The sequence below is a fragment of the Leptonychotes weddellii genome, chromosome 1 (genome assembly GCF_054177405.1).
Source record: "Leptonychotes weddellii isolate Sample4059 chromosome 1, ASM5417740v2, whole genome shotgun sequence".
Classification (NCBI taxonomy): Eukaryota; Metazoa; Chordata; class Mammalia; order Carnivora; family Phocidae; genus Leptonychotes; species Leptonychotes weddellii.
The window spans coordinates 117,684,534-117,697,494 of NC_138369.1; the positions used below are offsets into that span (position 1 = coordinate 117,684,534).

The 12,961-nt window shown below is 38.5% G+C and overlaps 1 protein-coding gene and 1 long non-coding RNA gene across 3 annotated transcripts in view; one reads left to right on the top strand and one right to left on the bottom strand.

Annotated features, from left to right (window-relative positions):
- LOC115944840 (uncharacterized) overlaps positions 1–12,961 on the top strand; it is a 325,497-nt gene that overhangs the window by 276,841 nt on the left and 35,695 nt on the right. The gene's annotated exons all lie outside the window — the stretch shown is intronic.
- MCCC1 (methylcrotonyl-CoA carboxylase subunit 1) overlaps positions 1–12,961 on the bottom strand; it is a 59,306-nt gene that overhangs the window by 3,755 nt on the left and 42,590 nt on the right. For both annotated transcript variants that reach the window (XM_081830265.1, XM_081830261.1), the window contains 4 exons: positions 11,672–11,888; positions 9,852–9,938; positions 3,548–3,597; positions 503–640 (listed from right to left, as the gene is read on the bottom strand). In XM_081830265.1, the coding sequence (XP_081686391.1) occupies positions 503–640; positions 3,548–3,597; positions 9,852–9,938; positions 11,672–11,888 (492 nt within the window). The remainder of the gene's footprint in view (positions 1–502; positions 641–3,547; positions 3,598–9,851; positions 9,939–11,671; positions 11,889–12,961) is intronic.

Genomic DNA, 12,961 nt, shown 5'->3' on the forward strand with positions numbered 1-12,961 from the left:
TCTATGCCACGCCTGCCTCAATCATCAACCATCCTTTGACTGCCAAGACACCACCATTAACCCCCACTACCTTCCTACTGCCCACCTTCCCCACAAGGAATATTGGCTCCACAGACTCTTTCCTCAATGGTCACCTCCTCCCAAATCCCCAGAATTCCAAGTGCCAGGAGGATGGGGTTGGGAAAGTATTCAGGCACCAAATCCCTGAGAAAATACTGCGCACTGGGCAGCGAGACACCCTCTGACAAGAAGGGTGTAAGGACGTGTTTCAGAATTAAAGGAAAAAAATGAGTATGTATCTATCAGTGAGGAGCTGTGTGAACAAAAGAACCAGGGAAGGCAGGAATGTGGCAAAGAAACAGAGTGGAGTGGGGGACACAGAGGAAAGGTCACAGCAGTGATGGAAGGAAGCAGGGTCTTTCTAATGTTTCAGTGGGATGCCTCTGGTCAAGCAATGTTCTCCCAAACTTCAACATTGTTATTATAAAAAAAGAGACATTACCATGGAAAATAAGTAAATAGTGTTTTCCAGGATAATTAGCTTAGTTTTACTAACAACTCCATTAACAGAACATTTCAGGTAAGTGCAGTCTCCCTCAGTACAAAGATCACCACGGACTTGGAAAGTTTTATCTTCAATCTGAAAATAAAAACAGAAAAATTAGATCCTTAAAAATGAATAAACAACCCTACAGAATTCATAAAATCAGAATTCTTTACTATTAATAGTTTCAAAAGGAAACAGGTGAAGTATTTTTTTAAAAAGCCATGTATGAACTTTCCCCTAAGTTTCATAAACAAAGTTCTCTAGATAGAAACAGCACAAGATAATTAAAAAAACAGATAACTTATCTACAGCACCATGCTACAGATAAATGTTCACTTAAGAATAACAATAAAAACATGAAATAGAAATACAAATTAAGCAAGATTATTAAAATTCAGTTGACTCTATTACATTCTGGTATTCATTTCTGAGTACCTGAAGTCAAATTTGGTTTTACTATGCCAATGTGAGTAAAGAAAAAAGCCACAACCACACAATTACATGGTGTATCTTTTATCTCCCCAACATGTAGATAAAATTTATGGGTTTCAGTTTTGAGTTTAAGAAGATAAATTAGCTGGAGACTGGCCACAGTTTTCTCACTGTAAGAGAGAATGCCAAACAACAGATTTCACACTTGATCTTTCAAGGAAGCTGACAAAGGGACATGAAACCTTTCTGTTTTAGAAAATATTTTCTCACATATACTAAACTCAAGAAAAAAAATTCCTCTACACACAGGAAATCCATTTAAATCTTCTCTATTTTTCATTTCAGTTCCCACGAGGTCATTGTCCAAGTCCTGTGGCTATTCTTTTCAAATATATTATAGAGGCTAAGGTGAACCAGGTTACATTGCAGTATTTATACACCGGTTCTCATCTATCCTAAGTTAAATATGACATTTACTGGGCTCTGTAAACTACTAAAACAGCCGTTTGAATGTTTGTGAAATTCTCAGGACATAAAGGTTAGATCGGGAACAGTTTTGTTTAAAGGTTTACACAAGCGCATTCTAAATTTGTGAATGTAGTTCAAAGAGCAGATTAGAACAAATCTATAGTTGACTTTACCAAGGGAATAAGAAAGGGATCCCCAAACCAGAGGTACTGATATGAATTACAACTCTCCTGTACTAAAATAGGTAGACTTTCCAGTTTTTCTGAATCTCAGTGAAACAAAATGGTATTTCATGGCATTGGCAGATCCACAGCATATCCTCAATCAATTCTTTTTGTAGGACTTAAAGTCTCTTGGCTCATATTAAAAATGATTTATTCTGCTCTCTGAATTTGTACCTATTTATGAATTTGGTTGAGTTCTCACATTATTGTTTTTGTTTTTTAATCCCTTTCAGCATTTCATTTTGCCAGGGTAATGGACTTTTCAATTGAGGACTATCATGAACACTTTCACCAGAGATTCTCAAAGTACGACCTTGGGGTCCCCAAGACCCTTTTCAGGGTCCACAAAGTCAAACTACTTCATAATAATACTAATGTTACTTGCCCTTTTTTACCCTCATTCTCTCATGAATATACAGTAGGATTTTCTAGAGATTGCAGGACATGTGATAATGTTACCCTGACAGCTAATGGAACATGTGCTTGTATAATCTTAGGTTTTAAATTTTCTCAGTTTATCCTACAACTCAACAACAACAAAAAACCAACCTGATTTAAAAAAACAAGAGGCAAAGGACTTGAATAGACATTTCTCCAAAGAAGATATACAAATGGCCAATTAGCATATGAAAAGATGCTCAACAACATTATTCATTATGGAAATGCAAATCAAAACCACAGTGAGATAACACTTCATGCCCATTAGGATGGCTATTATAAAAAAGAAAAAAGAAACAAAATCAATGTGGGCGAGGATGCAGAGAAAAGGGAACCCTTGTGACTGATGGTAGGAACGTAAAATGGTGCAGCCACTGTGGAAAACAGTATGGTAGTTCCTCAAAAAATTAAAAATATGATCCAGCAATTCTATTTATGGGTATATGCCCAAAAGGATTGAAAACAGGGTCTCAAAGAGGTATTTGTCCCCCATGTACATAGCGGCATTATCCACAACAGGCAAAAGGTGGAAGCAACCCAAGTCTCCATCAAGAGATGAATGAACAAACAAAGTGTGGTATATAGAGGCAATGGAATATCATTCCACTTCAAAAAGGAAGGAATCTTGGACACATGCTACAACGTAGAAGAACCTTACAGACATGCTAAGTGAAATAGCCAATCACAAAGGGCAAATGTTGAATGATTTCATTTATATGAGGTACTTAAAGTGGTCAAATTCATAGACACCGAAAAGTAGGATGGTGGTTGCCAGAGGCTGGGAGCGGGGGAGGCGGAAAGGGGCAAGTGGAGTGTATTGTTTAATGGGTACAGAGTGTCAATTTTGCAAGAGGAGAAAAGAGGAGACGGGTGGTGGTGATGCTTGTAAAACAAATGTTAATATAATGTCTTTAACTCCAAAATGTTTAATATGGTAAATTTTACATATAATTTTTAAAATATACATTAAAAAGAACAGTAAGAAATAAAAGCATGCTCGGTCTAACTTCCTAAATGGTAAATATTAATACATGTAATTAACACAAACAAGAGCTCTTCGGGGAGTCTTAATAATTTTTAAAGGTGTACATGGATTTTGAGACCAAAAAGTTTGAGAATGGCTGCTTTCAATGTAAATACATGCACATACTTTAGAGACTTGTCAGGCGTCTGATTCAAAGCTATTATTACTATTTTTTTTTTCTTTTACCAAGTTTTCATTCTTAAGGGAACCACAGACAAATTGAGGAGACAATCAGAACTGTAGCGGGGGTAATTTCCCCAAATTGGTCTGAAATAAAAGCACATGACATCCTCCTAACTATAGTCATACTGGTCACCGGCTTAGGAGAACCCAGAGTGTGAAAAAAAGACCCTCCTCGGTATGAGAGAGATCAGATTTAGCTTTAAACTGTAGAACAAAACCAGTTAGACTTACCCGCATGCTATACGACCCATCACGGTTATATGTTACAGCTATGTCTACATCTTTATGGAAAAGGGGGGAAAGTTGAAGAAAAATTAGAAGACATTCATTTATTCAGTAACTGACATTCTACAGATCTCTTTCAACCTAAAAGATATCAACATCTTTTAACTACCTGACAATAAAGATAAAAAAAAAAATCTATAGGCAGGTTCCAAAAAAGGTGAATTTCAAAGTTTTCTTTTTCTTTTTTTTTTTAAATGGAGTTTTAGCAGTCCCTTAACTATAGAGAATAAACTGGTGGTTATGGGGGGGGGGGGGGGGAGGAATGGGTAAAACAGGTGATGGGGATTAAGAGTACACTTATCTTGATAAGCACTGAGTAAGGTATAGAATTGCTGAATCACTATATTGTACACCTGAAACTAATAAACACTGTATGTTAACTACACTGGAATTAAAATTTTTTTTAAAATGGAGTTTTAGCTCTTTGAATGTTTGTAGGATATTTTAGATATTTTTCCTTCAACAAGAAAAGTTGCAGTGTTAAAGTAGGAAATGCAATGAATTGGGAGAGAGATTCTGGTTTAAGACCCAAATCTGCCATATGTCGCATGATCACCTCTGTGATCTTGACTAGGTCATTTCAAATCTCAGAGTCCTGATTTCCTGGTCCATTCTGACCCATTAGATGGGTATGAGAATGTAACAATGATTTAATAAATGTGAAAGTGCTTTGTAAACTGTAACAGACCATACGAATATACAATATATTTCATAGTATCATGTGAACACAGAATTGGTTAAAGACTTTCCTAGCAGACGGGGGCAAAAAGAAGACGTTCCCAGGAGATGGAAATCAAAAGTCTTGTGGTGTAGAGAATGCAGACCAAAGTCATTTCATAGACTCCTGATACTTTAACTACCATTTTGATGCTGCCAGCTCAAATCTATTTCCAGCCCTGACCTTCCTTCTCCAGAACTGATTAGTCATTCCCAGCTGGATGCTCTATCGGCACCTTAAAGTGAACATGGTGGGTCCAATAAATCATCTCCCCACTCTGCCTGCACTCTTTCCCGCCCTGGGAGCTCCATGACTGGCACTACTATTTTCCTTGTCCTGCAGGTTGAAAACCCGTCATCCAAACCTTCTCCTTCGCTTTCCACATGCGATAGTCAACTACAAAGCTCCCAAATTCTTCCCTATCTGTCCTCTTCATTTCTTCCTCTCATGCCCATTGCTCGACCCTGATTCAGGCGGAGGGCCACAAGCCTGGGTAACTCTGAGGTCTTCTTGGGACTTCCTGCTTCCTTCTCAGCCCTTCCAGCTGACGCTTCCCAGCCATGTCTCCACCATATTCAAAATATCGGACCCGGTACTGAAGGCCCTAAACTCTCAGTCTTATTTCCCACCATTCTTCTACATAGCCCTATATGACAACCAAATGGGAAAATGGGCAAATTAATGTTCTCCATATGTGCCTCCAGTCTTCCCCCTACTGTGCTTCTTTGCTCATGCTCCTCCTTCACTATGTTGTCAGTCCCCAGCCCCACCAAATGAAACCTCGCCCTGTGTTCACATCATACCCATTCATGGTCCCTGGGAAAAGCCTGTCTAGCTGGAATGAATTTCCTCTCCTCCGAACGTTTAGATAGACATTTGCATATAAAACACCATTGTGGTTCCTTCCTCATCCCGTTTTATAACAGAATGATTTTTCTCTTTATCAGCTGTTTTAAAAAAAAGTGCAAAAATAAAACTGTTCACAAAAATCAAATACTGAAGTACATAAAGTAAAAAGGGAAAGTCCTCTCCACTGCCCAGTGTAACTACTGTTAAACTCTTTAATGTGTGTCCTTTCAGGATGCACAAACTTATATTTTTTTATAAAAATAGTATATTCTTATACATATTGTTCTGCAACCAACTTAAAAAAAATTTTATTTTTCCACCTTTTTTTATTAACATATGACCTATATACCTACTTTGTCTTTCAACAGCAGCAAGGGGGTAGTTTAATAATAATGATGATGACAGCTAATGTGTACTGGACTGCTTGCTATATGCTGCACAACGAGCTTTCTGTGTATCGTCTCATTTAACATCCACAATAACCCACGGAAGTAATTATCACTATCATTCCCATTCATGGCTGAGGACACTTGATGCTTAGAGAGAGTATATGTCTTCCCTAAGGGTCACACACAACAGAGGAACCAGAATCAAACCCATAACAGCCTAACTCCAGGGTCTGCATTATTTTTAGTTTATTTTAGTTTTTTAAAGATTTATTTACTTATCTTAGAGAGGGAGACAGAGACAGACAGAGAGAGCACAGTGGGGAGGAGCAGAGGGAGAGGTAGAGAGAGAGTCCCAAGTAGACTCCACACTAAGTGTGGAGCCCAATGCGGAGCTAGATCCCATGACCCTCAGGGGCCTCAGGGCCTCAGGGCCTCAGCCCAAATCAAGAGTCGCAGACACCTAAATGACTGCGCCCCCCCATGCACCCCCAGGGTCTGCATTATTAACCACCACACCACCTATCTTCCCAACATACCCACTTCTCCTTTGCTATATGGTAAATTCCTTAAGAGAGGAAAGTAGGGACAAAGACATCTTTTTTTCCTCTTCACATTACTCAGAACATCTATTTTTTTGAAAACTTTATAATGAACATATTAGTAAATGAACCTTCTCCAACCTATATCTTGCCAATATCTTTTAACCCTTCTGAAGAGAAAATGCATCCAATTATACCAGATTAGGGTTTTTTTTTTGATTTATGAAATATGAAAAGTATTTAGCTGACATGAAAGTCAACAGAATCATAGTAAACACATTTCCAGGAAAACTATAAATTCTTTTTTAAAAAATTTCTTAAAAATTTGAATTATTGTTGACATATAATATTAAATTAGTTTCAGGTATACAACACAGTGAATTCAACAATTACATACATTTTTAAATGCTTACCGTAAGTGTATTATATTATTGACTATATTCCCTATGCTGTACTTTTCATTCATGTGACTTGTTTTATAACTGGAAGTTTGTACCTCTTAACCCCCTTCACCATTTCATCCACTGCCCCCAACTCCTTCAGCAACCCCTAGTTGTTCTCTATGAGTCTGTTTCTCTCTTTGTTGTTTATTCACTTGTTTCATTTTTTAGATTCCACAATGAGTGAAATCATATGATATTTGTCTTTCTCTGGCTTATTTCACTTAGCATAATATTGTCTAGGTCCATCTATGTTGTCACAAATGGCAAGATTTCATTCTTTCTTAAGGCTGAGTAATATTCCATTGTGTATATATGCCACGTCTTCTTTATCCATTCATCTATCGATAACCCACAGCTAACATCATACTCAATGATAAAAAGCTGAAAGCTTTCCCACTAAGGTCAGGAACAAGACAAGGATGGCCGCTCTCACCACTTTTATTCAACATAGTACTGGAAGTCCTAGTCCGAGCAATCAGACAAGAAAACAAATAAATAAAAGACATTCAACTGATAAAGAAGTAAAACTTTCATTATTTGGAGATAATATGATACTATACATAGAAAATCCTAAAGACTACCAAAAAACTATTAGATCTAATAAATGAATTCAGCAAAGTTGCAAGAAATGAAAATTAATACACAAAAATCTGTTGTGTTTCTATTCACTAATAATGAAATAGCAGAAAGGGAAATAAAGAAAACAATCCCATTTACAATTGCACTAAAGGAATAAATTCTTTCATATGTTACAGGGTAACTGAACTTGTTCCTCCCTCCCCTAGTTATCTCTAGATCTCCACAAGAGAACATTAAATATCCTCCTATTTCTCTATTTTTTAAATTAATTAATTTTAAGTAAGCTCTATGCCCAACGTGGGGCTTGAACTCATGACCCTGAGATCAAGTTGCATGCTCAACCAACTGAACCAGCCAGGCGCCCCATCCTCTTATATATTTAATAAGGTATGTAAGTGTAGCATGGTGCAGTGTTAGGTAAGCGCGTATACCCTGGAGTGTGGGTTCGAATTCTGGCTCCACCAATTACTTTTGGAATGACTTTAAGAAAATTATCAATCTAAGCTTTGGTTCCCCATTTATGAAGTTGACACTAATAATAACACCAATTTCATTGGCCTATTCTGAAAACGGTAATTAAATAATCATGGAAAGCACTTAATATCTGACATATACAAAACAACTCAATAAATCTTAGCTATTATTCTTATTCTTATTATTGAGGGTAGGGCAGGGTTTTGTGAAGCATGGCCACTAGCAACAAAGTAGGAATTTTTCAAGCCTTAAATATTTAAAATACTTGATCATTCATTAAGAGTTGGTTCTACTTTAAATTCACAAATGCTTCTGGGCCCTTAAGACTTCCTGTTTGGTGTACTCACTTATTCAATCATGGCTATTGTTAATTAGCATTTATCAGAGACCCACCAGAACATTTCTGAAAGCTGGGTTATTGTTGAAAAAGACTACCAAAAGAATGTAGTGAACAGCAATCATGCTGGTTTTCAATAATGTATTCATTTTTTAGTTAAAAATTTTAAAAATTTCCAAGAAATGCAGTATAGTCCAAAATACTCCTAAGTGCCTTGGTGAAGATCCATACCAAATAACACAGTTGGCTCATCTGACTCTTAATCACACATGCGATTTTTCTGTTTAATTTAGGCTGAGACCACTGAAACTTTACTCCTACAGAGACTTATATTCAGTATATAGGGGTCTAGAATAAGATAATCCCCGATTTTGGAGGGGCTGTTTTTTAAGAATGAAATGAATAACCACACTAGCATAAAATGGACAGGTTAACCATTTGCAGAATGCTACTCTATAAGGGATGTTTGCAAACATTTTTTTCCACGTACTCAATACATTGAAGGTAATGACCATCCAGGTTCAGAATGAAAAAATATCTCAAGAGCTGTAATCCAATCAACTTCTGTGAAAAAGGAATTTGCTAAAAAGTGAACAGATGTCTACACAGAGTTTAGATAAAGATCTTACTCTGTCTGGGGAGGAGGGTACTACCATGAGCTAGCAGGAAGATTCTGTTCTACCTGGTAGGCACGTTTTTATAATGGAGCTTTCACAGTTCAATGACACCTCACGTTCAAGATTATGCAGCCCCCCCAGCTCTGACTCTGCACCCATATGGTTTCCCATGCAAAGTGTCCTGCAGCAGAAGGGATACTGCTATCAAGGGATTCTGATCCCTCTGGTACATTGTTCCAGTCACAAATTTATAAAAAATTTAAAATTTTTGATGTCAGCCTCTCCTGGTTTCAATTACAATAAATCAGTCCCACCCTCAACCTACCCAAATTAGTTTGCAGCCAAAAATCCATTTTCCACTGGAAAAGTAAAAATGGCACAGGAGTCAAGGTCAGAAAGGCTGGATGTCAATGTCACTAATCTTCAGTAAGTTACTTCACCTTCTCTGCCTCGGTTTCATCGGTTGTACATGGGTATGGCAGGGACTCCCCCTCATTCAATTACAGTGAAGATAAATTTTTTTAAAGATTTTATTTGTTTGAGGGAGAGACAGAGAGAGAGCACGAGTGGTGGGGAGGGGCAGAGGGAGAGGGAGAAGCAGACTCCCTGTTGAGCAGGGAGCCCAGTGGGCACCGGGCTTGAGCCCAAGGTCATGAATCACGACCTGAGCTGAAGGCAGACATTTAACCGACTGAGCCACCCAGGTGCCCCTATTTTGGTGAAGACAAAAATTTACATGTGATTGGGCACTTAATAGATCATGGCTCCTTAATAACCCACTTCGACCTGAAACACTGCCTGAATGGTGGGTAATCCTCCTCCCCAGAATAGTTTTGGATATTGTTTTTATTTAAAAGTAGTACATTCTTGCTGAAGATAAGCTGCAAGGGAAAGAAAGTACAAAGAAGTGGGTTGTGTGTGTGTGAGTGGGGGGCTACAAATCACCTCAAATCCCACTACCCAATGGTCACCTAACATCTTGGCATATTTCATTTTAGTCGTTTTGCTAGGTATATTTAATGACATATTTTTCAAATATTTACAAAATATAGGGAGAGGAAAAAGAACAAAAATACCACTAATTGTACCACCCGAGCCAATCAATACTAGTATTCCTACCAATGGTTAGGCTAGGGAGCTTAAAAAATGTATCATTCCAATTTTAGTATATATGCTGCTGAAGCAAGCACGGGAGCTTAAAAAATGTAATTGACTGATCCGTGACTAGGGTGGATCCTTTTATTCCAGGTGAATGTGATATATTTCCATGAAGCACACTCCTCTTTTTAATAAAACATTACTTACTGTTTTTACCATCCCTCAGAGTTATGTTTCTCGTGTAAGAGATATTCAGTCTTCTTCCACTGCTGAATGCAAAAGGTGAGTACTGATCTAGAAAAAAGTTAAAATTTAATTTAATTAAAAAATTAAAATTCAGCAACATCAGGCCTGACTTCATACCTTACAAAAGAAAACGTAAAACACCCGCCCTACGCTGGCAGCTCAAATGGGCCTTCTTTGTCCCTATTGCTTTAAATTTAAATTAATACTTTCATTTATATCTCAGGAAATGGCATGTGAAAAATTCCAGCTTCTCTGAAAAATCAGAGTGTTTGCAGCCTCAACACTCTTCCTCCGGGGGTGTGAGCGGCACAGTGGTCTTCCCCTTCTTGGGCAAATGCATTCCAGGTCACCAAAATCTCCACCACTCACTACTCTTCTCTCGCCTCGCCTCTTTCTGCGTCACTCGTCCCGCCCACAGGCTTGTGTGCTCATCCTCTGTTGGACGATATCCAGGAGTTACAGCATAGCTGAACTGAAGCAATTTCTTCTGAAGCTCCTATGTGCACCCGTTATAAATTGTAAAAAGGAGGGAGTAAGAGGACACTTGATTCTGGGGCGCCTGGGTGGCTCAGTCCATTGAGAGTCTGCCTTTGGCTCAGGTCATGATCCTAAAGACCCGGGATGGAGCTCCGGGTCAGGCTCCCTGCTCAGCGGGGAGTCTGCTTCTCCCTCTCCCTCTGCCCCTCCCCCCAGCCCCATGCTCTCTCTCTCTCTCACTCTCTTTCAAATAAATAAACAAAATCTTTAAAAAAAGAGGATACTCGATTCTAACAATGCTATGTTCAGGCTTTGGAACACCGTGCAGGCATATTTAGATGCATTTCATTTAGTGTAAAAGGACAAAATGAGAATAGAGCACACATCTCCTAAAGCTGTAGTTATATATTTTAAGCTTTCAATATAACTTTCTTGAATGAATCTAGAAATTAAAGATCCTAATAATAAAACCCTATAATATAATAATCCTAAAAATAATGAAGAGATAAATGGATTAATTTTTTTTTTTTCCCTGTTTGCTCCAAAGGTCGGAGTTAGCCTGCAGTAAATATTCTGGAGCAAGTTTGGGAGAACTCAGATTTTGCTCAATTTAGAGGGAAGAACTTTTAAAGGAAGAACTGACTGAAACCATAACAGGCTAATGAGTTCTCGTTACGAATTTCCTGAGGTGTTAAGAAGAGGCTGAGCAACAGCTTAGAGGGGGTGTTGAAGCAGACATGTGTGCGTGTGGCAACCGGGACGAATCTCTGCCTTGGTCCTTCCTGTGCTCAGATTCTCTGATTCGAGGAAGTACCTAGGTCTCTAGTTCATCAGAAATTTGATCACAGAATGGAAAAGAAAGGAGGAAATAACGCAACGATAAATCTCAGGTACCCAAGAGAATCTGAGAGTCTCCAGTGCTCTGTCTTTAGTCCCTAGGACCAAGGAAGTTGCCACAGGTACAGAAAATACAACAACGTAGGCCCTTGAGGAGCGGCGAATAAAAAAGCTTTGGAAGGAGTCAGCACAGGGTGTAGGAAAAACTAGCATTTGGTTGAAAAAAGACCCATCTCAACACTGTTAGGCAATTAGTTAAGTTTTATTTAATGGGTTAAAAAGTGTTTATGGGCACATCCATATATGTGAATCTACTCTACTTCACACTAAAAACCACATTAGCAGAGGACGGTGTCAATCACCAAGAGAAGAAAAGGGACACAAGAGTGGCATAAAGAAAGAAAAGCACCTCCAATGCTTATTCATAGACTCTTAACAAGCAGAGCAAAGAGAAAAGCTTTCCATACCTTGGGACTGAATGTTGAAAACATCAGACACGGCTTTCTCCTTGAGGATGAGACCCAGAGCTGCCTGGCATAAAAACTCCTTGGCTGTGGCCTTCCTACTGGGAAACAGTTCCTTGTGGTGTTGAGCGATGAAATCCGTGTGCACGTTCCCAGCCTCAAATTCTGGATGGCCGGACAGGCTGAGGAGGAAGTCAATGTTGGTATGCAGTCCAACAATCTGGGAAGAGAATAAAGCCCACGTCCCCAGTGAGTGGGGAAATCAACATATTCAGAAAATCATTTCTCAACAGATGTTGGCGAGGACGTGGAGAAAGGGGAACCCCCCTACACTGTTGGTGGCAATGCAAGCTGGTGCAGCCACTGGAAAACAGTATGGAGGTTCCTCAAAAAGTTGAAAGTAGAGCTATCCTACGACCCAGCAATTGCACTACTGGGCATTTACCCCAAAGATACAAATGTAGTGATCCGAAGGGGTAGGTGCACCCTGATGTTTATAGCAGCAATGTCCACAATAGCCAAACTATTGAAAGAGCTTAGATGTCCATCAACAGATGAATGGATAAAGATGTGGTGTGTGTATATATATATATAGAATTTATTATATATATATTAATATATATATTATATATATTCCATTGTGTGTGTGTATATATATATATTATGCAGCCATCAAAAAATTGAAATCTTGCCATTTGCAAAGACATGGATGGAACTAGAGGGTATTACGCTAAGCGAAATAAGTCAATCAGAGAAAGACAAGCATCATATGATCTCACTGATATAAGGAATTTGAGAAACAAGACAGAGGATCATAGGGGAAGGGAGGGAAAAATGAAACAAGATGAAACCAGAGAGGGAGACAAACCATAAGAGACTTAATTTCAGGAAACACACTGAGGGTTGCTGGAGTGGAGGGGGGTGGGAGGGATGGGGTGGCTGGGTGATGGACACTGGGGAGGGTATGTGCTATGGTGAGCGCTGTGAATTGTGTAAGACTGATGAATCACAGATCTCTACCCCTGAAACAAATAATACATTATATGTTAAAAAAAAATTAAAAAAAAAAAGAGAAAATCATTTCTATGGCACCTGCTCTTTGTACGAAGTATTTTCCACAATGGACAACTCTCAAGGAAAATAAAAAACCTATTAAGGTACCACATGGCAGCATTAGGACAACTTATAGGAAAAACAAAACAAAACAAAACAACCCACTTCACCATCACTATCTATCTGGACTTAACACTTAAAACTGTATTTTATGATACATTTTTTAAAATGTAGCAAACT